A 25,463-nucleotide genomic window follows, 5' to 3' on the forward strand; every position below is an offset into this window, starting at 1 on the left:
GGGGGACGAAATTCGAAGAACGAGAGAGCAGTGGCGTAATGAGCAAAAACTTTTTTTTTTTTTTTTTTTTTTTTTTTGGGGGGGGGGGGCAGAAACAAATTTACATCACCACCACTCCTACATGTTACGCAGGCCCTGGGAACGTTTTTCAAAGTGGGGGGGGGGGCTAAAGTATTTATGATCAGGTAGAGCAAAGCAAAGCAAAGTGGAGCGTAAATTGGCGTGGGGTCCAGGGGCAAAGCCCCATGAAGCTCAGGGGTTTTAGGCATTTATTAAGGTCAGATGAGCATATTTCGATACCTTATATGTGACACTGGAATGCAGGTCACTAATTGGAGTGGGGTCCAGGGGGCGGAGCCCCCAGGAGCTCAGGGATTTTAGGCATTAAATTACGTTCAGATGAGCATCCAGGGGCTGTCTCAGGGCCCTTGGTCGGGTCCAGGGGGCAGAGCCCCCAGAAGATCAGGCGTTTAAGGCATTTAATTACGGTCAGATGAACAACCAGGGGCCCGAGCCCCGGAAGATCAGGGAAAAATCATGCCATTTCAGCAACATTTGTAAATCACTGGTATCGAATTATAAATAAACCACGTTTGATTTATTTATTTTTTGATTTTTTTTTTCGGGGGGGGGGGGAACTGCCCCCCCCCCCCAAAGCCCCCCCCCCCCCCCCCCCCCCCCCCCCCCCCCCCCCCAATGAGTACGCAAGTGCGAGTGAGCAATAGTGAATGAGAGGGGTGAAGGTGACGGAAGTGACTACTCCCTCACAGGTTTTTCAAGTTTTGTTGTATTAAGAAATTACAGTCCTAATTAGCAAAACTACAGTATAAAAACAAGCAATATACTTGTACACACTCCACTTTGCTTGGCATTTACTGGTACACTTTGAAGAATATTATGTGAGGAATCGTAGCTACCGAGTGAGATTTTTTTGCATTTTCATTTGTCTAAACGCTGCACTCTTGGGCCCTCCAAAGCCTTAAAAGTGTGTTGCAGTCTTTGGTCAGTATTTGCTATACATTTTTTGGGAACTTTTTTCAAATGTTGAGGGGAGGGGGGCGATCCCCTTAAAACAATTGAGGGGGGGGGGGGGGAACGTTAGTTTTCCGGAGGGTAAATTTCCGGGTTGATTTTTCAGGGGATAATTGTTGTCCTGGTACGTATATAAAGTTTATGCCGAATTTAGAACAAAATTAAGTGTTTAGGAAAGAAACAATTTTCTTTGTCAGTTATTTAGCATAGGAACTTAATTGACGGATCACGTCTGAATGTGGCCCTGCTCACACTCATATGTGTGCTTGTGTGTACTGTCTAATTGTTTACTGCATAACTTCAATACAGGATGTGTTCACACAGAGATTCGATCAAGTTTAACTTTAAGATTGTGTCATGTCATATTCAATCTGTATTAACGCATGGTAATCATTATCTTACCAACTTAGCTGTAGTGTTTTCACATGCTTACAGGCTGAAAGATTTGTTTATTATTTGGTTGTTTATTATCATTACAGATTGTTATCTGAAGGTTATACAAAATATATTAAGGTGAATTGTACACCATTGTTGGAGTTGCTGATTAAAAGAATTGTCGGAATTTAGCAAATTGTTTCCAGTGTTGATTTTCATCGAAGTGCCTTGTGAATAACAGTTGGACATTTTTTGTTTAAAGATAAAGGTGAGTTCTGGTAATTCGATTGTATTGTGAAAGAAAAGGTGTAGAATGGATCAGAAACAGTTGATCATGTAGCATGTAAGTATTTGTGTGCTCTGCAAGGTTCTGGAGTCATCAAAATCATAATAAATTTGGCCAAGTCTTGGTAAAGTAGCAAACACTGTACACGGAAAGCTATATATGGGACAACACAAATGGGGTCGGGGCTAGTACTACCTTGATCTCCTTGTCTTGCTATGCTCATTTCGCAGCCAGTGCACATTTTCTTCCAAAATTGTTTGGCACATGTCATTTATTTGTAATCTTGAACATTCAGTGTAAGTTTCGTTTGATTCTGTGAGATTTTTTTTAGATTTTTTTTAACCAGAACTGGAGTTTATCTTTAATAGACTAAATCTCTTCCTATACAGATTTATCAAGGCTGCTCATACCCTGTTTACAACTTTGTGTTTAATATGTGTGTGCCATGAGTAAAGGGCAAGTTATATGATGATGTGTTTAACTTTTTGTTGTTACATTGATAAAATCTAACATTCCGGTATATACCCCAAAATGATTACAGTTATAGGGTATTTTGGTGTACAGTAAATAATCAGCACTTCTGACTTGAATTTCGACACTGATTCCTGTAAATCTGAAATTAATTGTTGTAATACAAAGGCATGAATATCCTCTGAAGATCGGTAACACTTTATGTAAACTTGATCCTTGAATACTTCGAGGAACATGCTTTGCCCTATTTACTCAAACTCTCCTGAAAAAATATGTATATAGTTCATAAAGCAACATACCTTTATGTGAACTGTATGTTCTTTTTAACCTTCAAATTGTTGACGGCCAAGACATCGTGGCATATAGAACATGAGTGTAACGGAACCACTGGGTACACTTCTCTTTGGTGATGACATTTACATTCATCATTCCGACACGCTGGATGAGGTCACACCTCCACTGCTGCATGTTCATACCTGCATGTTGAGCCATGCACTGCCCGGTCGTTATACTCTTTTCACACTGGTTTTGCTTAACCCCGTACTTTGCTTATGCTATGGTCACATTACCCAAAAGTAGACTGCTCGGCGGCCGAGCGGCGAGTTTTTAACCAATTCTGCCCGGCGGCTGCCCGGCCACCGAGCAGCGGCCGCCCAGACACCGCTCGTTTTAGGGTATCGCTCGGTCGCCGCTGAAGTTTTAGAGCGGAGTTAAAATTTGGGCGGCGCCTGCTCACTTTTCACTCGCCGTCCAAAATACGCTCGGTGCCTGGGCGGTCGCCGCCCGGGCACCGACCTAATCGCTGGGCGATGCCTAATTCCAGCAGCGACCGAGCAGGCTACTGATCGGTCGGTCGCTGCTCTGATTTGTGACCATAGCTTTAGCCCCGTACTATCCTTAACCCCGGACTATTTTGTTTGGCTTTTCACACACGCTGTTTTTAGTCCCGTACTAGCGCCAATTCCGGAATAAGAAAATTCACGCTGTTCTCATTGCAATTCGTTAACCCCGGATATCGTAAATGTTATGATTGGACATACTTCACATCTGGCCCGCTGCGATACGTTCCATTGCAAGTACCGGACTATTTTTCGTTTCTGTTCTCATTCATTTGCTTGGCCCCGCAATTGCGGGGTTAGCAGGAGTTAGCACCACAATTGCGGAGTTAGCCCTGCTATTTTGCAGGGTTAGTTAACCCCGTACTATAGGTGGGGTTAGCCAACTTTAGCCCACTTTGGTAAAAGCCAGTCTGACCAGAAAGTGGAATAGGCTTAACCCCACCTATAGTACGGGGTTAAGCAAAATATTTCCAGTGTGAAAACTCGACGTTGTCATTCTGGACGGAAAAAAAACCTGTTGACAGCAGAATGGGCAATTTCTGTTGGGTTCAGAACAGGCGTATAAGGAGGCTGCAACTTGAGCTGGATGCGAGGCAGTAGCGGATCTAGACATGTTGGAAGAGGGAGGGGTGTTACACCCACAAATGTAATAACGCCCACAAATGTAATAACACTTTACCCACAAATGTAATAACACCCACAAATGTAATAACACTTTACCCACAAATGTAATAACGCCCACAAATGTAATAACACTTTACCCACAAATGTAATAACACCCACAAATGTAATAACACTTTAACCACAAATGTAATAATTTCACCCACAAATGTAATAACACTTTAACCACAAATGTAATAATTTCACCCACAAATGTAATAACCACTTTACCCACAAATGTAATAAATTTGAAGTGATATTTTGTCGAATTTGTTCAAAACTAAAACCCTGTAATAAAGCATGGGTATAGCGCGCAGTCTTTACTCCAGACCCGGTTATTTCAAAAATTTAAAAAAATCTTCGAAACTAAGACCCCGTAATCCTTTTCCTGTAGAATAACATGATAATCGAGCGTAGTCTTTCATCCGGACCCGGATATTCAAAAGTTAAAAAAAAAAAAAAAAAAAAAAAAATTAAACTAAGACCCCACCATCTTCCAAACTAAGACCCGGTAATAAAGCATGGGTTTAGAGCGTAGTTTTTCTTCCAGACCCGGTTATTTCAAAACTTTTTAAAAATCTTCAAAACTAAGACCCCATCATCTTATTCCTTTGGAAGAACATGAGTATTGAGCGTAGTGTTTCCTCCAGACACGGTTATTCAAAAATTTAAAAAAATCTTCGAAACTAAGACCCCGTAATCCTTTTCCTGTAGAATAACATGATAATCGAGCGTAGTCTTTCATCCGGACCCGGATATTCAAAAGTTAAAAAAAAAAAAAAAAAAAAAAAAATTAAACTAAGACCCCACCATCTTCCAAACTAAGACCCGGTAATAAAGCATGGGTTTAGAGCGTAGTTTTTCTTCCAGACCCGGTTATTTCAAAACTTTTTAAAAATCTTCAAAACTAAGACCCCATCATCTTATTCCTTTGGAAGAACATGAGTATTGAGCGTAGTGTTTCCTCCAGACACGGTTATTCAAAACTTAAAAAAAAAAAAAAAAAAAAAAAAAACTTTTAAACTAAGACCCCTCCATCTTCCAAATACACCAGTTTACAGTTGTGTGCGCCATTTTAAACAAAGCCAATGACCTAGAGGTCATGTATTTATGCGTAAATTAAGATTGCGCCCATGCAAATGTTTTTTTTTTTTTTTTTTTTTCTGTTTTTATTGTTTTTTCTGAAAAATTAACAGAGTAAAAGCAGCAATATAAAATATAATATCATCTTAAAACTAAAAAACAGGCACGCACTCATGCACCCATAAACACGCACACACACACACACACACACAAACACACTCACACTCATATACTTTCCCAGAGGGCAAGTTTACAGTTCAAAAAGCCAAGGAAGATGTTAATGACAACAGAGCTTTGCAAGACTACTCCTAAATTTCAGTTAAACTTGATAGACCATTTCTTAAAATGGACTTGTAACTTATTTTTCTTTTGGGCAATTTTATATTCTATTTTTTGTTTGAACTTTACCATTGAAACAAATGCTTCGAAAATAAGTTCTTTTCCCTGAAACCTACATGAGTAAATGTAATATTTTAAACATAAACAGAGAAAATTTATACAAGAGGCGTATTTGTCCCTTGACTGTATCCCAAACAAAAAATTAAATTTTGACAGAGTCAGATTATAACTGTGATCAGTGCCAGTGTTAATCTTATCCACCAATTTTTCCCACAGTGGTACAACTCTCCTACAGTCACAAAACAAGTGATCTAAAGTTTCTGGAAAATCTGAACAAAAATAACAATTAGCAGACTCCTTTCTCCCAATCTTGAACAAAAATGCATTAAAACCAATAGCATTATGGAAAATTTTGAAATAAAAACTCCTTAACTGAGTCTCAATTGTGCAACAAAAGTTACTCGTATGAATAATCGACCAATCCTTCTCTTTGGGTTGATGGCCAAAGAGTTCCTCCCATTTACTCTCCCTTTTGGCATTAGTACAACTATATTTCTTTAGCAAAATATTGTATGTATACTTAGACATTTTCTTTTGATTTAATAGATCTTTAAAAATTTGATTAAATATATTCTCATCCACATTAAGAGAATTATCAAACCACTCCAAAAATATGCCATTCATGAGGGAGTCATATTTTCTTTGGTCTCTAATAGGAATGTCAAACTCAATTACGAGGTCTTCAAATGTTTTGGGGTTACCAAAACCATTATGTAATTGAAAAATGGAATGAATACCCCATTCATACCAAACTGGATAGAAAAAATGTGTTCTATATTGCAATCTTACATTTCTATTCCACCAAATAAACTCTTGTAAATGAAACTGACATAAACCTAGTTCTCTTTTCATCTCTTGCCTATATACCGTAAATACCATGTCTTAATAGACGCTGTTAACTGGCAATTTTTAAGTTTTGCCAAAACCGAATCAGGGGCATCTGCCTTAAAAAGGGCAAGATGGTCATCACAAAAGGTAGAAAGAATATATATTTCTATTGTTTTCCAACAACTTTCATATTTATCGTCTAAGAGTTTAGCCATCCACAAAACTTTCTGCGCTTGTGCAAAAACTAAAGGATTAATCATCCTTAGACCCCCTTCTTCATAATCATTGCATAATATATCTCTCTTAACTCTGTCATTGCCATTGCTCCAAATGAATTTAAAAAGCAAACCATTTAATCTTTTAAAGAAAGAGTTTGGCAGGTCAATGCATAATACTGAAAACAAAAATAACATTTGGGGGAGTAAAAGCGACTTTACAACAGCAATTTTGCCCAACAAGGATAGGCTTCTATGCCTCCAACAATTTAAAATCTGTTCTATAATGACAAGTCTGGGAACAAAATTCAGTTCATAAAGCATTTTTGTGTTCAATGAGAAAACCACTCCTAAAGCCTTAAACGTTTTTGATTTCCAATTCAACCCTAATGCATCTTGCGGAATAACTGTACTGCCTTTCAGCTTTCCTATATGAATTGCATCTGACTTACTTAAATTAATGCGACAACCTGAAAATTTTGCAAACTGAGTCAACGTTTCAAATAAATGTTTAAAGGAAACTGTTTCCCCATTCAAAAAACAAGTTGTGTCATCTGCAAAAAGACTTATCTTCTGTTCAAAATTGCCAACTGAAATTCCCTTTATCCCTGGATTGTGTCGTACTGAAATAGCCAGAATTTCAATAGCTAGTATAAATAAAAGAGGGGATATTGGGCACCCCTGGAATATTCCTCTTTTAATTGCAACCGGATTGGACATAAAACCATTGTTTAACACACAGCTAGTTCTGTCATTGTAAAAAGACCTTATCCATCTTATAAAATTGTCTCCAAAATTACAATAGTCCAAGACTGAAAATAAATAATCATGTTCTATTCTATCAAACGCTTTCTCAAAATCTAACAAAATAATTGTAGCTGGCTCATTCATATAGTCTGTGTATTCAATTAAATCAATTATAACCCGAATATTGGCCCCAATGTTGCGTCCCTTCATAAACCCTTGTTGATCTGTATGTATCAAAGAATTTATACAAGACTTCAAACGGGAGCTCATAACTTTGGCTAATAATTTATAGTCAACATTCAGTAGAGAGATAGGGCGATAATTCTTCACTAACAATGGATCCTTACCCTTTTTTGGAAGAAGCGTGATTATTCCACTTCTTTGAGATTGTGATAAAATTCCTTCTTGAAAGGAATAATTATAAGAGTGGAGTAATAAATCTATGATATCATTGAAAAAGGTTAAATAAAATTCACAAGGAAGGCCATCTAGTCCTGGACACTTATTTGTTCCCATATTCTTTAATGTAGTCCAAAGTTCATTTTTGGTTAAAGGTCTGTTAAGAGCAGAAATTGAATCATCTAATAAGGTAGGTATATTCAAAGGGGGGATAAAATCCTTGATAGTGTCCCTATCCTCAAGAGATACCTCTGAAGAGTATAGAGCTTTATAAAAAGAATGAATTTCCTGAAGTACTCTTTTAGGATCAGTGATGATTTGCTCATTGTTCGCCTTCAGTTGGCGTATAGTTTTTCTTTCATAGGACCGTTTTTCTAAATTGCAGAAGTATTTAGAGCTTTTTTCTCCGTGTTCAGCCCACTTTAGTCTAGACCTTACTATAGAGCCAGCAGTTTCAGTATCCAGAAGTTCATTCAACTGTGCTTCTTCAACTTCTAATTTGCTATATAATTCTTGCAGTTCTTCATTTGAACTATTATCCTTTTTCAATGAACCAATTTTTTCTTTAAGTAAGGATATACTCTTTAGTAAATTATTCTTAGTCAAATTCTTTTCTTTTTTCTTTCTACTGCAATACTCCATACAATGACCAGCCATTGTGCATTTGAATGCATCCCAAATAATATGTGGATTTAGATCACATTCAGCATGAAATTCCTTAAATTCATTAATTTTGTCTTTAATGAAATTGCAAAATTCTGAATGTTTCAAATGTGCAGTGTTCAGTTTCCAGTATCCCTTGCCCCGAGGTGAATCATTTAGTGACAGTGCTAGTGTTACCATACAATGATCAGAACAAATACCAGTCACAATTTTAGATTTATTTACGCAATTCAACAAATCACTAGAAATAAAAATATAGTCTAACCTGGATGAAACAAATGGAATTTTCTGATGGCGTGTAAAAATCTTATCATGAGTATGATCTCTTCTCCATACATCTACAAGACTTAGTTCTTCTACATACATATTAAAAGCAATTTTGGCACGAGCATTAGAGTGGGTTGCATTAGAACCCTCATAGTCTAAAGGGCCTACCGCAATATTCAAATCTCCTGCTAAAATAACATGAGAGTTACCTATTTCATCTAACTTAGCAAAAACATTAACAAAAAAAATCTGGTGAGTCTTTGTTAGGGCCATATAAGTTGACAAGAATAAAGAGTACATCATTAACATTAACATGGAGGATAATATATCTTCCCTCAGGATCCAGGTGAAAAGATAAGACTGATATTTTCAAAGAAGCTTTAAACAAGATAGCCACACCTCGGCTATTGGAACCATAGCTGCCAAAAACTGCCTCCCCTTCCCCACTGAGTACGCCACAGCTTCTCATCATCTATCCTAGAATGGGTTTCCTGAAGAAAGATTATATCATACCCAAATTCTCTTAAAAAATTAAAAACTTTCTTTCTTTTAAAATTGTCATGCAGTCCTCTGCAATTAAAAGTATTAATCTGTAACATCATATAACAGTAAAAACCTAGAGTAGCAACAGTGAGTTGACAAAACAAGTACACTCTTAAAATGTTGGGTAAATTTAGTTGGGTAATTGTTGGTTGGTTAAAAAAATTCGTTATTCTGGGCTATTATTACCCATTTAAGCATTTAAGTGTTTTAACCAATATTGGGCAATTATTTTTACTTAATTATTGGGCGGATATTTACCAACAGTATTGGTAAATGAGGGTTGGGAACCAGTTGCCCCGTAGTTGTGTAATTTTGCCACATTTCCTTTGCGAGTTGGGTAAATTTTGTTGGGCAACTGATGGTTGGGTAGAAATTCGCCTAGAAATTTACCAACATTATTTTGCAAATTAGGATTGAGTAATTTTTGCCTGTAGTTGTGTAATTTTGGCACATTCCCACTGCGAGTTGGGTAAATTTCGTTGGGCAACTGATGGTTGGTCGAGAAATCGTTTCCAAAGTTGGGTAATTTTTATCCCAATCTATTTCAGGGCATTATATTTACCCAATTATTATACATTTAGCAACAACATCGTTCCAAGGAGTTGAGAGCAATTTACCAAGTAGTTGGGTAATTGTTAGATGCTGAGGAATATTACTCATCACCACTTACCCAATTTGACTTTGCTCAAATTTTTGTTTGCTCATATATTGGGTAATAAATGACCACCGCCTCTTACCCAATTTCACTTTGCTCAAATTTTTGTTTGCTCATATATTTGGTAATAATTGACCACCGCCTCTTACCCAATTTTACTTTGCTCAAATTTTTGTTTGCTCATAATTATGCTGAGTAATAATTACCCATCACCACTTACCCAATTTTACTTTGCTCAAATTTTTGTTTGCTCATATATTGGGTAATAAATGACCACCGCCTCTTACCCAATTTCACTTTGCTCAAATTTTTGTTTGCTCATATATTGGGTAATAAATGACCACCGCCTCTTACCCAATTTTACTTTGCCCAAATTTTTGTTTGCTCTTATGCTGAGTAATAATTACCCATCACCACTTACCCAATTTTACTTTGCTCAAATTTTTGTTTGCTCATATATTGGGTAATAAATGACCACCGCCTCTTACCCAATTTCACTTTGCTCAAATTTTTGTTTGCTCATATATTGGGTAATAAATGACCACCGCCTCTTACCCAATTTTACTTTGCCCAAATTTTTGTTTGCTCATATGCTGAGTAATAATTACCCATCACCACTTACCCAATTTTACTTTGCTCAAATTGTGTTTGCGCATAATTGGGTAATAATTGACCACCGCCTCTTACCCAATTTTACTTTGCTCAAATTTGTGTTTGCTCATATGCTGAGTAATATTTACCCATCACCACTTACCCAATTTTACTTTGCTCAAATTTTTGTTTGCTCATATATTGGGTAATAAATGACCACCGCCTCTTACCCAATTTATTTTGCCCATATTTTTGTTTGCTCATATGCTGAGTAATATTTACCCATCACCACTTACCCGATTTTACTTTGCTCAAATTTTTGTTTGCTCATAATTGGGTAATAATTGACCACCGCCCCTTACCCAATTTATTTTGCCCATATTTTTGTTTGCTCATATGCTGAGTAATAATTACCCATCACCACTTACCGAATTTTACTTTGCTCAATTTTTGTTTGCTCATAATTGGGTAATAATTGACCACCGCCCCTTACCCAATTTATTTTGCCCATATTTTTGTTTGCTCATATGCTGAGTAATAATTACCCATCACCACTTACCGAATTTTACTTTGCTCAATTTTTGTTTGCTCATACATTGGGTACTGATTTGACCAACGCCTGTTACCCAATTTCACTTTGCGCCTTTTTTTGTTTGCTTATATAGGGTAGTAATTGACCACCGACTTTTACCAAATATATTTAGCTCAATTTTCTTTAGCTCACAATATGCTGTGTAAATATTGCTATGAAAAATTGAAATTATCTCTCCTGTAATTGTAACCATTTACTTCTATTTTAAAATTATAATAACAGAGTGTTGAAGCGACGATGAATTTGTGCGAGTTTGATGCTGAAAGAGTCCAAGATTTATCTTTTGTGAAAACTGAGCCATCTTAACCATGTAGGCCTATAGAGTTACATAATCTACGTAAGTAATGATCATGGAACGTACACACTATCATCGTCAATTACGCGCATGCGTAAATGGCAGTGGAAACCTTCAATGGGGACTAGACTTACGTTTAACCAGACTTGGGTAAAGTTTGCCTGGTATTGGTCTTGGGGTAGCGCGCACATGGCCTGGTCTCTCGCGATCAGCATGCCATGCGCAGTACTATTTCTATTTACTCGGTATACTAGCCGGCGCGGCCGTCCCGGCCCGGGAGCTCGAGCTATATGATACACCAACGTAACTAGCAGCCTGTACGTACGTCGTACGTACATTACGCATCATATCGGAGTCTTGCATGCTAGAGCCTGAGGGTCTAAAAATGGAGCTCGACAACTGCTGCGGAGATAGTTCAAGTGAAGATGGGTTCATAGACCCTCTCACCAAAATCGTTCAAAGGTGGGGATGTCCGTCAGTGTTAAAGATACTAGAAGGTACGTTCACATCTTATTGAGATTAGAAGTTTAGAACATGATCAACAGGTACTTGCTGTAGACTTGTTCCCATATCCATAACACATGGGCAACATGTAGACTAGTTCTATATGCCTCAGCAATGGTTAATGAATACGCTTCAATTCAATTGGTCTATTAAACTTTGCCTCAAATTTGCTCTTTTAATGCATGTGTTACTAATCCAAACTAATATTTGATTGATATAGATATCAAATTCAAATTGTACTGTTTCCATGAATTTTAGATCACAAATGAATATTTAAAAATATTTTGTTCAAGATTTTACAAAACCCAAAGCCAGGCCAAAACCCGGATTTCTGTGCTGTTTCCTGCTACAATACATACATAACACAATACCCTCCATTTTCTATGGATCATGGGTTGTATGGGGTCCAATCACAGAACTCTTAAATACGTATTTAAGAGTTCTGTGGGTCCAATACATTGGACCACATACTTGTAGGTGTGTACCCAGATAGTATTACAGTACGTGGGACTGGTGTAATTTTGAACAATTATCTCTGTTATCTGAAATTGGTATTACTATACTAGATCTAGTCTAGGTCTAGATCTAGATCTAGGCCTACTTATATTTAATAATCAACACTGAACTGAATGATTCATCAGAAAATTGAAGTTGTCAAATAATGTACAATTTTATGAACATTATTTTGTGGAAGATCATCTTATGATCTTTCATTTTCCTGTAGATCTAGAAGTCTAGATTTCAAAAAGTGAGACAATTTGTCTTGCCCATTGCCATGTTAAGGATTTTGCCCTTTCATTTTCTACAGGACTTTGAAATCCAAACACTCTAAAAAAATGTTGGGCAAGTGCCCAATTTTTACCCAACATGAGGGCACTTATGTGTCCGACTAACTATTGGGTAAATTAAAGATTTTGCATGATTTACCCAGTGTTGGATGAAAAGAAAATACTCAACTTTTAACCAACAAAATTTACCCCAATAGGAAATTCACCCAATTCTCACCATAATGTGTAGTATATTCGACACTAGTTGGGCAAATTATTTCATCAGTAACTACATGGTTGGTAGAAAATAACCCAATTATTGGACAAAAATGACCAACTTTAATTTGCCCAAAAATATTACCCAATTATTTCATCGGTAACTACATGGTTGGTAGAAAATAACCCAATTGTTGGACAAAATTTGCCCAACATCAGTTTTACCAAGTAACACCTACCCAACTTATTTCTGACCTTTTATTAGGTAACTTCATACAGTAAATGGTTGGGAGAAATTATTTGACAAAAACGCGCCAAACTTTGATTTGCCCAGTAACATCTGCCTAACTTTGTTTTACAGAGCATAGACTCTACATCCTCTTGGTTTTAAATGGGGCTATTAATTATGTGCTATTGCGATATTCCTTGTCACAACTAAAAGGCAGTTGACCCACATTTTAGCCCATATTAATAGCCTAATTCAAAACCAAGAGGCTGTGGTGGTTTTCGAAATTGCAGTGACCTCGCTGTAGTACACGAATGGGCACAATTTTTAACATGGGTACATTTTTTCTCATTTAAAAAAATCTTTTTCTGAAAATAATTTTTAAATATGGAAAAATTACAGATGCTTAAGCCACCAAATTATGCCGACAAAATTGTACACTATTTTACTACATGTCCAGATTTCAATGAAATCATTAGAACCGATGGACGGATTACAATCCAAACTTGGGACATGTACATGTATCTTGCAAGTTGCAAAGCCAACGAACTGATTCGATTTTGGGATGGAGGTGCACATGGAGGAAGGACATTCGTTAGTACAGGATTAACTGTCCTATTTTGCTTCATATCAGTGAAATGTTCCAGCACATGCATTTTTTTAATGTTTCACACCACTGAACAATAAGCTGTACAAAAGAATTATTAAACACCACAAATTATCTTTTCTAGGATAAACAATTGTCAGTTGCCTCTATTCAAGGTAACACACTATAATTTATATATGGTTGTATGGTACTGTAAGTGGCCTGTGAAAGGCTTGAGTGCTAGACTTTTTGAGAAACCCTGGTCAGATAAAGCTAGGTTATTTGTCATACTAAAGCTGAGAAACATGGCTACTAATGCAGACAATATCATGGCAGCCGCAAAAGGTTGAAAAAAACAATTACCGGTATGGCAGTTTAAAGTTGAAGTAATAGGCATGACAGTGCACATGGAGAAGACACATATGATTATCAATGAATTAGTAATGTTAATTAACCAATCAGCATACATTGACCTCTATGCTAACTCTCAAATCATTCTGATTCATTTGGTAAGTTGAATGACTTTCTTTGAAATCAAATTCATTGCTGATGCAACTAATCTTTATACTTTAAATAGGCCCCAACATTGTTAAAAATTAGGCACAATTTGACTAAACTAATGTGATTACTAGTATGACTTTAGAAAAGGTTTCCATTCTTAATTTGATTGTGTGGATGTTAGTAACATCACCTGAAAATAAATAGCAATTGGTTGATACAATTCGCTAGTATGATCTAAAAGTAAGTTTTCTATACGAAGACCAAATTTTCGAGAAAATCGCATTTGAAAATTCAGATTTTCATAGACCCTTGTGGAATAAGAAAACATTGATTATGCGATTTATTCAAAATGGAAGATATTTTAGCTGGAACATGAGCAAATGTTTACAGCTTATCATTATCTAAAACATATACTTTTGTTTAATTTGCGCAACCATACGTGTGTTTGTGGTATTATATGAAAACAATCAGTTTATGCTGCACTAAGCCTTATTTATCAATCTCTCCCTCTTCTTCTCCAGAAAATGAAGTTGATGTGGAAACCCTTCCCCTTCTAAGTGAAAGTATAATCACATCCTTCATACCCAAGATTGGACCTCGATTGAAGTTTCTCGCTGGGTGGCGTGCAGAGGTAGGACAATAGTGTGGCACAATATCTCACTATGGATAGTTACAGATGCTTTCAGTGTCTTGATTTAATTAGGGGGGATATTTCTTGCCTATTCCATCATTTAAAATACACACATACAACAACCAGGGGAAAAAATGTAAGTATAACATGCATGCAAGGGGCATGTAGACTAACATTTCGTACATTATCAGGATATAGAAAACATCTCATTTCAAAGCACGCTGCACGGATAAAGACGTCAAGCACAACTACAAAAGCAGTTCCAGATCACCAAAGTGAAACCTGTTATGAAGGATCTGTTCTACATGTAGGAAAGAATAACAACACTGAAGGGAATTTGGAACAACTGCACCAGGAAAAGGCATTGTTTGTTGGAGAAAGCAGTGAGCAGGAAGATGTCTCTTTTGAAACGCAAACAGAGAGACTACCTGATATTGCAGCAAAGTTTGTAGCAGAACTCAGGGCAAGGACTAATGTGCCTGCTTCACACACCAACAAGGTCATTCAAACCGCACAAGATTTGGTTATTTCTGTGTTACAAACTGTGCAACAGGATGTGATGGATATCTTAAGTGAGCCACAATATGCAGCTAACAGTGAGCTGAGATCTGATATACAAGATGTATTCGAGAATTCAAAGAATCCATTTTCAGAGCTCATGTCAGATACTCAACAGAAAAAATATTTCTCTGAGAAAGGTGATTTCATTCAGCCTTGTGAGGTGTTGTTGGGAACTTGCTTAAAACCAAAAATTGATCAAAAGACAGGTGATCCACTGCAAAGCACACAAAAAGAAACCTTTCAATATATACCACTAGCTGACACTATTAAACAATACTTAGAGCGACCAGGAGTAATGAACGCCATACTGTCTCAAAAAGGATCAAAAGATAATGATGTTTTGTATTCATTCAAAGATGGTCACTATTATAAAAGGCAGGAAGCTACTGCTAGACAAGACTGTGAATTCTTAGTGCCTCTGTTGTTGTACAATGATGAGTTTGAGACAGCCAATCCGCTTGGGTCAAAACGCGGCAAACACAAGGTAAGTGCCTTTTATACAAGTGTGTTATCCCTTCCCAGGAAATACCAGGCTAGGCTGGAAAATATCATGCTCACAGCTATGATCACATCTCCGCTTTTGAGTAAATATGGCATCTCAGAAGTTTTGAAGGTAATCAAGGATGATCTGCAGCAGATGTGGACTGATGGACTCACTATCAAGTGCAAAGAGTTTGAGGGTAGGGTCAAACCCTACTTATTCCAAGTTGTAGGGGACAATCTTGGCATTCATGCCATGCTGGGATGTACAACCTGTTTCCGTGCCAACTATTACTGTAGATTCTGTAGAGGGCATCGCTCGTTGCTTCAGAAACAGCCAAAAGAGGATGCCCAATATCTCCGTGATGAAATAAACTATGATACAGATCTTCAAAAGCCCTTGTCAGAATCTGGCTTGAAGCATGCAACAGTTTTGAATGAATTGCCTTACTACCATTCCACCCAAAACTTATGTCCAGATGTAATGCATGATTTTACAGAGGGAGTCTTGCCCCTGGAAATGCACCTTGTTTTGAGTAAACTTGTTCAGAAGGGTTTCATAACACTGGATGAGGTGAACAGTAGAATATCCTCATTCAATTTTGGCTTTGTGGACCGCAAAAACAGACCAAGCCCAATCAGGCAGGCATCACTGAAGAATCCATATTCTGCCAGTGGACAGACATCAGCACAGATGACGTGCCTTGCATACAACATCCCTCTCATGATAGGAGACAAGATTGATGAGATGTGTGATGAGTGGGAACTCTTACTGTCAATCATTGACATCTTCAAAATCATTATGAGTCCCAGTATCAGTAAGTCTGCCATCTATGTCCTGAAGGCAATGATTGATGATCACCACAGGCTCTTCATGCAGCTCTTCCCTGAAGCTAGTCTAACTCCGAAGCAGCACTTTCTTGTGCATTACCCACGTGCACTGAAACACCTTGGGCCACTGACCCAGTATTCAGCATTGCGTTTTGAAGCAATGCACAGACCTTTCAAGCAGATTGCCAGTGTATCTTGCAACTACCAAAACATTGTCAAAACATTGGCTAACAGATACCAAATGGCACGGTGCTACAGGTCAGTATCAAATCAGTCACTGGATAGCCAAGATATCAATGTGTCACAGCAAGCTGCAGCAATGCTTGGTGATCTACTTGATGATGAGGCACTTTGCAAAAAAATTAACTGTGGAAGGGGAACCGAAGTTACAGTTGCTGGGAAAGTGGACATTCATGGATATGAGTTCCGGGCAGGTGTTGATGTACTTCTATATTGGACTGATGATGATGGACCCACGTTTGGACGTGTTCAGCATATTGTAGTGGTGCAAGAAAAGTTGTATCTGCTCCTTCGGCTGTATCAGACCTTGTACTTCAACAGACATGTTGAAGCATTTGCAGTACAGGTGGGCAGAGAGGAAGCACAAGCTGCTGTTGAATGGTGTGACCTGTTTGATCACAGGCCAGTCAATGCTGTCCAGTCCTATAGTGGAAGAGGGCGCTGCTTGTATATTGTGGTGCACCATTCATTCATCTAGGAACAAGAAGGTACGTGTAGGCAACACGTTGCAAGCAAGTGATATATTTTTACAACTAGACATTACAGGTGCACTTGCAAATTTTGTCTTAGAGAACAGAACCAAAACAAAGCAAAAGAAAGAAACTGTTATTCCAATTACAATTATATCTATGAATCAGTTCTTAGTGTATCATTCTACACATTTTGATTGAAAAAATAGCTAAGAAGCTAACCTTGAGCGATCTGTACTGACTTGCTAAAATTTTTTGATTATTCCAATGAAAATTTTACAGTAAATATCTGGTTTGAATTTTTTAACTCGTTATTAACTTCATTGTTTCTGTATCTGAAAATGTGTCTGTTATATTTGCATTCATTCATATTATGTTGTAATTTCTTAAATGTACCATGACTCATGCCAAGTTTTTCTAGCATATGTACTTCATTGAGGCCCCGGAAATGTGCTATTTTTTACCAATGCATGTTCCTGCCTAAAGTGAAAGTTCCTAACTGGATATTATTATATTATAGATGTACTGAAGAAGCTTCGGCTCATGAGTGACCACTTTTCAATTATGGGTTTGCTTTAAACAGGACAAGGGTACAGAAACAGTGAGAATGATTTTCCCCTTCAAGGAATAAACTTGATACTAAAGTCTAACCTGGGGCTGTTTGTGTCATTAATAATGTAAAGAATAATCAGTCATTTACATGTACATTGAAAGTTCAATTATTTTTCATTTATTTATTGTAGTATCATGCTGCAAATCAACAAAGCATGGAACAAGCATCAACGTCGACAAGAAGCCCATCAGTGTTCTCCTTAGATGACTGCTCAGATCTCTCTTGTGTAACAGGAAGTGAGTGGAGTCCCAGACAAAGCCCTTCCCAGCCCAGTTTGGATACGCCACTTTACGACTCCCCAGAATCCAAGAGTCCTGATCAACATCCTCCCCTGAAACGGGTCAAGAAAGTGCATTTCGTAAGTTTATGTATATAGTGGGCTGATACAATTGAAGAGTGGGCATGTCGAGTCACCATCATTCATCAGTTTTTATGCCTCCCACACATAAGAGTGCCGGAGGCATTATGTCTTGGAGTTATCTGTCTGTCAGTATTTCTGACAAGCAGCAGGGCTCAAAGGTGAAAGGTCAGTTCAAAGGTTATTCAAGTTTTTACTAAAAATACCATTTTATTTCTACATCTGCAGAATGGCTAGTGATATGATTTGGTAGGTACATTTAGGTATGAATGAATAAAGGAATGTTATGGAAAATGTTTGGTTGGGGTTATGGGTTTTAAGCTAGTCTAAGGTCAGTTTCAAGGTTTCATTGAAATTTTTTATCAGAACAAAGTTTGGAAGGAATGCCCAGTGAGTGATTTATGATGGGCTTATTGTAGGAGGTCGGACAGCCAGAGATATACCCACCGACTGCATGCTGTCACATTTCACTTGTTTATTCTGAATTTACTGATCTTTAAAAAAAAATCCTTTATCTGTTGCAGAACATTGCTTGTATATTGAGAGAGACCACCATGGGAAGAGCAGCATTAAGGAACATCAATGCTACAAATCTCTGCAGCAAAAGGGACCGGCATACTGTTGTGGATATGTTGACTCAGTACCTGATACGGGAGTATGGTACCAAGCCAAGCTCATTTGTGAAGGCATCAATGGCCCATGCCCTTGTGACAAGCTTTCCTTTCTTAAAAGATCCAGAATCTCCACTTGGCTATGTAAGTCCTGTCCATGAATTGCTTTCCTTAATATATGTGACCTCAGGTATGGCTCAGATCACCACTTTTTTCTGGACTGATTTATGGATTGATTCTTACCACAGCGGGCATTTATTACTTGGAGGTGCCTTAATTCTTAGGTTGTCCATCCATACCTCCATCTGTCCCTACCCCACAGACCCCATTTACAAGAAAGTGAAATTTTATGAGAAGTTTCTGTTTGAGCCAGAAGCAATAAGCTACTTTAAGGTCTAAATCAAATAAATTATGTGTTTATGCAATAACTTTTGGAATACTGGATCATATTATTTTGTGTAACTTGCTATGAAGCTTCCTCAATTTTGTTATTCTTGTATTTATTATATTGGAGATGCTCAATCAATTGCATGTTGTATCACATTATCACAAGCATTATAAGAGCATCTCTGGCAATAGTAAATTTGACAGTAGACAGGCCTGAAAAGCTTACAAATAATGAAAAGCTAATATGGCATCAATCACTAAATCGTGCAATATTTTTGTTTATTTTTACCACTTGTTTATAAGTTATATTATCCAGTAATGACACATCTCTTAATATTTAGACTTTTGTCTGCATGCCATTGAGTAATGGATATTCACAGAATTATCCATCATTCACTTTGTTTTTGCAATGACCTGATGACATTGCTGGAATATAACAGTGTGCAGTTAGAAATAGGTACTTAAGAGGACAAACCTTGTTATTGCAAACACTGACATATGTAACAAAATATGTAAATGTACAGTTTACACTGGAATTTTATTGTGCTTTTATTTGATTATTATTAATGTTTAACAAATGTTGTTGAGCATTACTGTTTTTGAAGTTGAATTATGAAGGAATTTTAATTTATTTGAGCAGGAGGCCTGGTACTGCGTGGGGGCCAAGGGACGGCCAGCAACAGGCTACCTGGAGGAGCATCTGAGGTATGTCAGAAAAAAGGAGAAGTCCCTGAGGGTACCAGTAGCTGAAGACGAGGCAGAGTCTCAAAAGCAAGGTATTCTGGCTACTTTTTCATATAGTTAAAGTTATGAGTTATTCAGATCCGGCTGATGAAGTCATGCTGTGCCATAACAAACTGGTGGGGCATGAGCAATGTCAACTAAAACCCCCCTTCCAATACAATCATCAAAAACTTGTTGATACATGCTAATTGTTGATTGTTCTGTTGCATTATATCCAGGAGATACTGATCTTGAGTCTGTGAACGATGATAACATCACGACAATGGAAGAATGGCTGCGTAACAACAAGGAGCCAGAGGACATGGTGAAGGACTACATGAAACAAACAGCAACAAAAAGACATGACTGGATCAAGAGAAGTGACTGTTGTGTGAAGAACATTCTTACCACATATCCCAGACTTCTCGATGCTGGAATGGTATGTGGACCTTGATTTTTCTTCTGCATGTGACAAGAAAGGACATTAAATTAAACTAGAGTCGCATGTTTTGAGAAGTAACTTTTTTGTTTTTTGGTTGCATGGGCAGGTTTACTTTAGCAGTCTCCTTAAAGGGATCGTTTAACAATCTGAGATACACGGTCCTACAGAAATCGTGCATCCCTATTGAACCGATAATTGTTAGTGTGTACCATTCAAATCCTTGCAAAATGGTAAAGAGAAGATGCAAATGAAAGATATCCTACCTTTAATCTGGCTTCTATAACTATCCTAACAATTACAGATTGAAGGAGATTTTGCAGAATTGTTCCCAGAGAAAGCAAACGCACTGTACCAGAAGTGGCCCACATTCTGTAACAAAGTAGTGGACTTCACCGAGAAAACTGGCAACTGGAGAAGTGCAAGAGCCGAATTCGAAAACATTCATGACCCTGGGAAACTCAGTCTTGGTATGTGGTGTCAGAACACACATTTGACAGTATTAGTGAAAATGACTTGAGAGAAAGTCAAAAGAATTTATTTCAATTACACTATATGATGTTTATTTTTGTGGCCAGGACCAAACATTGAGTCTAATATCCCCCCTGTAAGGAATTGAACTGAAATAAATAAAAGTGCTCTGAAACATATAATACATGTACAACATATGATAAAAACATGATTCCATGACAAAGGTTTAGCATACTTTTACTTGCTTGTTTTGTTTGTTTGCTTTTTGGGGTGGGGATGGTGGTTTAAAGCTCATTGGGAAGGCTATGCTGAAGTTTGTGCAATTTTGATTTTCTTTACTCAGAAAGCTGAGCTCCAAATTACTGACTGACATTTACGTTGAGTGATTTTACCCATATTTGTAGAAAATAATTGTTGTATTCGACCGTTATTTTTAATTTGCTGTATATAACTGTACATTTTGTAAGATGTTCCATAATTGACCTGTTTGCTGTTGCACCTTTTCTTCATATGTAATTGGGACTTAATTACTTAACTCTTTCATTGTTTCCCTCTTTTTAGAGGAAAAGAGCAATCTTGGATTCTACATGCTCCCAGTCTTGTTCCGAGGAAGGAAAGATTCCAAGAGAGGAACGTACACCACTGCAGAAACATTGTCGTCCTTCATTGACGTTCAACCAGTAAGTATATGTGCTGGGGAGGTGGTAAAGTAATGACATGTAAGGCATATATTTTGGTTTGTGTTTAAAATCTTGCCATAGTAATCATATTTCATTACAAACAAATTCAATAGTTAATTTGTTAAGAGTTTCAAACCTAGGACAACTGATGAAATTGAGGTTGAAATGCAATACCTATGTTCTTACCAGATAAGGCATTGCCATAACATTTTATTTGTGTAAAACTTGAAAAGCAACCATTTTCAAGTTCCTAGTAATGGGCACGCTGGTCCCCAAGGAGGCCCTGCAGGGGCAACACTAGGCGCTTTAATCTTAATAAGTCAGTTCGTCATTATCTGTGGTACAACTACAAATGGCCTCAGATTTGTCATCACATCGCATTTCACTCATGAATGCAAGCAAGTCCTTTAACCTGCAAATGACATGTGAAAAATGCATGCTTATATTAACAGGCTGTATATGCCTTCCAGCTTAGTTGATGTAATGCTCTGAACGTGACCAGTTTGGGTACAGTTGACCTTTGCCGCAGGGATATGTAAGAATACCCAGTAATGTTTTGATGGGACAGGGATGAACATGCATAAACAAATTTGGGTGTCCTGTAGGTGATTGTGGATTCATAAGCAGAAGCATTCGACAAGCATCAAATATATATATATCAATCCATATAATTACAAATGATTTCTTCTTGATTTCTCTTTGGACTACAGGAGGTTCTCGACATCCAGACTTATGTTGATAACATTGATGAAGCAGTCAGGTCACAGCCATTTGTTGTTGTGCGTGGGAACATTCTCACACCAATACAGGCGTACGTCGTAGTAGAGAGGAGGATACTTCCTGCCGCAACACTGCTTAAAGCAGTCGACTTGTGCTTTAAGGCACTTTATGTGATGGATATCGAATATCAGCCGCAAAGCTGTTCTGTTTGGAAATTTCTCCAGATTGTGGTGTTCCAGTTTACCGATGGGGAGCATCTTACACCAAAGCTGCGGGAGGTCCGAGCCTTCATGAACATGCCATAAGCCATCATGATGTGTTCACGCCAAGGATGATTACTGGTGATATATTTCCTACAGATGAAACTGACACATCATCGTTTAGCACATTTTGGCTACTTGAACCAGTTTATTTTGGGAGAAAAAAAACTGGAAAAAAGTATTATTTTGGACAAAATAACCTTAAAGACAAACTGAGTTGGATTCAGCACATTATTTTACATAATTTAGACATGTTTGTGTAAGACTGAAGATTTGAGGGTGGGGTGAGGATCGCTGAATAATATAAAAAAAAAAGAGAGAATTTATACACAGCAGAAGTCTTTGTGTACATTTTAAAAATGATAAAGGCCTAATTGTTTTATCCCAATCATTGCTTAACATCCCCACCTTGAAAGTTTAAGAAAACAAATGAATATATGCCAAGTATAAATACAAAACATATTATTGGCTATAAATCTTTTGCACTGGCGTATACAAATGCTTATCGTGTTTGGTCTTAATCCCAAGAGTACTGTTTCATAACTCGTACATCAAAATGATATATTTCTTCATAAAACATGAGCTATGATATTTATGACGTTTAAAACAGCAAGTGGGGTATATGATTGTAAATTACATATACCATTAATTTTCATGTAATGTGTATCGTCCATTGACCCTACGCTGAACTCTCTGCTGAATGGACTGCATGCATTAATTTACATCGCGCAAAGCAGAAGTAGAGAAGTCAACATTTTCATCTACATTTTGCAAAATTGTATTGATATTATTGATAATATCAATAAAATCAATCAAACTGAGTATAGCAGGTAGGGTCAATTGATTTTTGTTGTCTTTAATCTAATCAAAAAGTTATAGTAGGCAGTGTGTATCCTTGTTATTTGATCAGTACCTGTTCACCATCACAGATAGCCAAACTTTCATGTGGTACTTCTGCACATGTCAAATAATCTAGAGGGATTTGAATTTATTTCCTCTTTTTTTTTCACTTCAAAAAAATGTGTGCATGTGTAACACTCTAAGGCAGAGTATTGGTGTGTCAGGATAAATGAACACTATGCCACACATGGGAGTACATGGGATACATACAGTGTACATCAAAGTTGTCATGCTGCACCAAACAGGGGCTATATTTGCATTTACTTTTTTTAAAAGGTTGTATTTTTTTCACCAAAAATTGTAATGTTGTAGTTGATGTGAACAAGTTTTGTTTTTACGTTTCTGATGTAAACAACAACATGTGTTTACTGTGTATGTTATTTGTGTTTCAGTTAAGCAATTATTACCCTTTAGATGAGAAAAAGAGTTGAGCAAATAGATGTTATGGAAAAAATGTTGAGCAATGATTATCCAACAGACGAATTAAAAAGTTGGGCAAATGGATATTGTGGAGAAATAGTTGAGCAATTATTACCCAATAGATGGTTGTTTTGATAGTTGGGCAAATGGATATTGTGGAGAAATAGTTGAGCAATTATTACCCAATAGATGGGTGTTTTGATAGTTGGGCAAATGGATATTGTGGAGAAATAGTTGAGCAATTATTACCCAATAGATGGGTGTTTTGAGAGTTGGGCAAATGGATATTGTGGAGAAATAGTTGAGCAATTATTACCCAATAGATGGGTGTTTTGAGAGTTGGGCAAATGGATATTGTGGAGAAATAGTTGAGCAATTATTACCCAATAGATGGGTGTTTTGAGAGTTGGGCAAATGGATATTGCGGAGAAATTGTTGAGCAATTATTACCCAATAGATGGGTGTTTTGAGAGTTGGGCAAATGGATATTGCGGAGAAATTGTTGAGCAATTATTACCCAATAGATGGGTGTTTTGAGAGTTGGGCAACTGGATATTGCGAAGAAATTGTTGAGCAATTATTACCCAATAGATGGGTGTTTTGAGAGTTGGGCAAATGGATATTGTGGAGAAATAGTTGAGCAATTATTACCCAATAGATGGGTGTTTTGATAGTTGGGCAAATGGATATTGTGGAGAAATAGTTGAGCAATTATTACCCAATAGATGGGTGTTTTGATAGTTGGGCAAATGGATATTGTGGAGAAATTGTTGAGCAATTATTACTCAATAGATGGGTGTTTTGAGAGTTGGGCAAATGGATGTTGCAGAGAAATTGTTGAGCAATTATTACCCAATAGATGGGTGTTTTGATAGTTGGGCAGACTGGGAGTTGGGTAAAAACTGGTTGGGCATTTAATTAACCAACATTAAACTTACTCAAAAGTTGGGCAAATAGAAGGTTGGGCAATATCTAACTGGGTAAAATTGGTTGGGCAAGAAATTACCCAACTGAAAATATAACCAACTGTTAGGCAATTGTAGAGTTGGGTAAAATATGATGGGTCACCAACTGATGGGCAATTTGATTTGCCCAACCACATAGCAAACTGATTACCCAACATCAGTTGGGCAGATTTTAACCAATAGTTGTGTGGACCGTATGTTGCTCAGTGTTGGTTAAAAGTTGGGCATTTTTTTGCCCAACTATTTTAAGTGTGTAATATCCTAAAAATGTACACAATTTGATTCATGATAAAGAACCCCTGGGAAAAGGGCACACATCACACACTCAGTGAAAAAAGCATACACACAAACACCCACCAAAAACAAAACAAACTGTAAAGGCAGCCAACAGTATGTGGCAAGAATGAGAAAACCTTAGAGCCTCATAATTAATCATAATGAACCAGTATCAACAAGGATAAGAACAATAAAAACTATTATCCCCAATGGTGAATCGTGGGTAACCAAAAACAAGGCACCTCCAGGGCACCCCGAGAATTCCTAAAAAAGTTTAAGTGAACAAAATATGTTTAAAAAGACCGACATCACTAAACTAATCTGGTGTCCAGCAAGTTAAAACGCGTTAAGTTCAAGGCATGTCATCTTGTAAAATATAAAAGTTTTCTGTGAAAGTCAGACGGTTTGTACGAGACAGCCACTATGATAATCACAGTGTTGTTATGGTGTACTACAGTTGCAATTCAAACACCTGGCCTGTGAACCTTCAGCTGGTGATCTTGGACATACTTAATTGTCGCAGGGTATACAAAGAATGCTCGCTTTCCTTGTTGCTGCAACATCTTTAACTCAGGCAGGAGAGCTTTACGGCGAGCCTGAACGCGATGACTGAAATCCTCTGCAACATATAACTTTGATCTCTCTTTGAACTTGAACCCCTCCTTGAACGCAGCAACACATGCCTTC

The 25,463-nt window shown here is 37.4% G+C and overlaps 1 protein-coding gene across 2 annotated transcripts; it reads left to right on the top strand.

Annotated features, from left to right (window-relative positions):
* The first annotated feature begins 10,598 nt into the window (after window positions 1–10,598).
* LOC115927326 lies at window positions 10,599–22,425 on the top strand. Of its 2 annotated transcripts, XM_030993104.1 has the most exons (9): window positions 10,599–11,437; window positions 14,262–14,371; window positions 17,697–17,924; window positions 18,449–18,679; window positions 19,563–19,698; window positions 19,885–20,084; window positions 20,389–20,554; window positions 21,117–21,235; window positions 21,946–22,425. In XM_030993104.1, exons 1-9 carry the CDS (start codon window positions 11,302–11,304, stop codon window positions 22,258–22,260), a joined length of 1,641 nt encoding a protein of 546 aa, XP_030848964.1. In that variant the 5' UTR covers window positions 10,599–11,301; the 3' UTR covers window positions 22,261–22,425. The 2 variants fall into 2 exon arrangements, with proteins under 2 accessions (XP_030848964.1, XP_030848965.1); XM_030993105.1 differs by lacking the exons at window positions 10,599–11,437; window positions 14,262–14,371 and adding an exon at window positions 14,380–16,971.
* The last annotated feature ends 3,038 nt before the right edge of the window (window positions 22,426–25,463 follow it).

The sequence above is a fragment of the Strongylocentrotus purpuratus genome, unplaced genomic scaffold, assembly GCF_000002235.5.
Source record: "Strongylocentrotus purpuratus isolate Spur 01 unplaced genomic scaffold, Spur_5.0 spur5_scaffold_20, whole genome shotgun sequence".
Taxonomy (NCBI): Eukaryota; Metazoa; Echinodermata; class Echinoidea; order Camarodonta; family Strongylocentrotidae; genus Strongylocentrotus; species Strongylocentrotus purpuratus.

Coding starts and splice junctions, on each gene's coding strand:
- LOC115927326 (XM_030993104.1), top strand. CDS start 11,302: ATGCTAGAGCCTGAGGGTCTAAAAATGGAGCTCGACAACTGCTGCGGA. Junction 17,925..18,448: donor GGGTCAAGAAAGTGCATTTC/GTAAGTTTATGT, acceptor TATCTGTTGCAG/AACATTGCTTGTATATTGAG. Junction 18,680..19,562: donor CAGAATCTCCACTTGGCTAT/GTAAGTCCTGTC, acceptor TTATTTGAGCAG/GAGGCCTGGTACTGCGTGGG.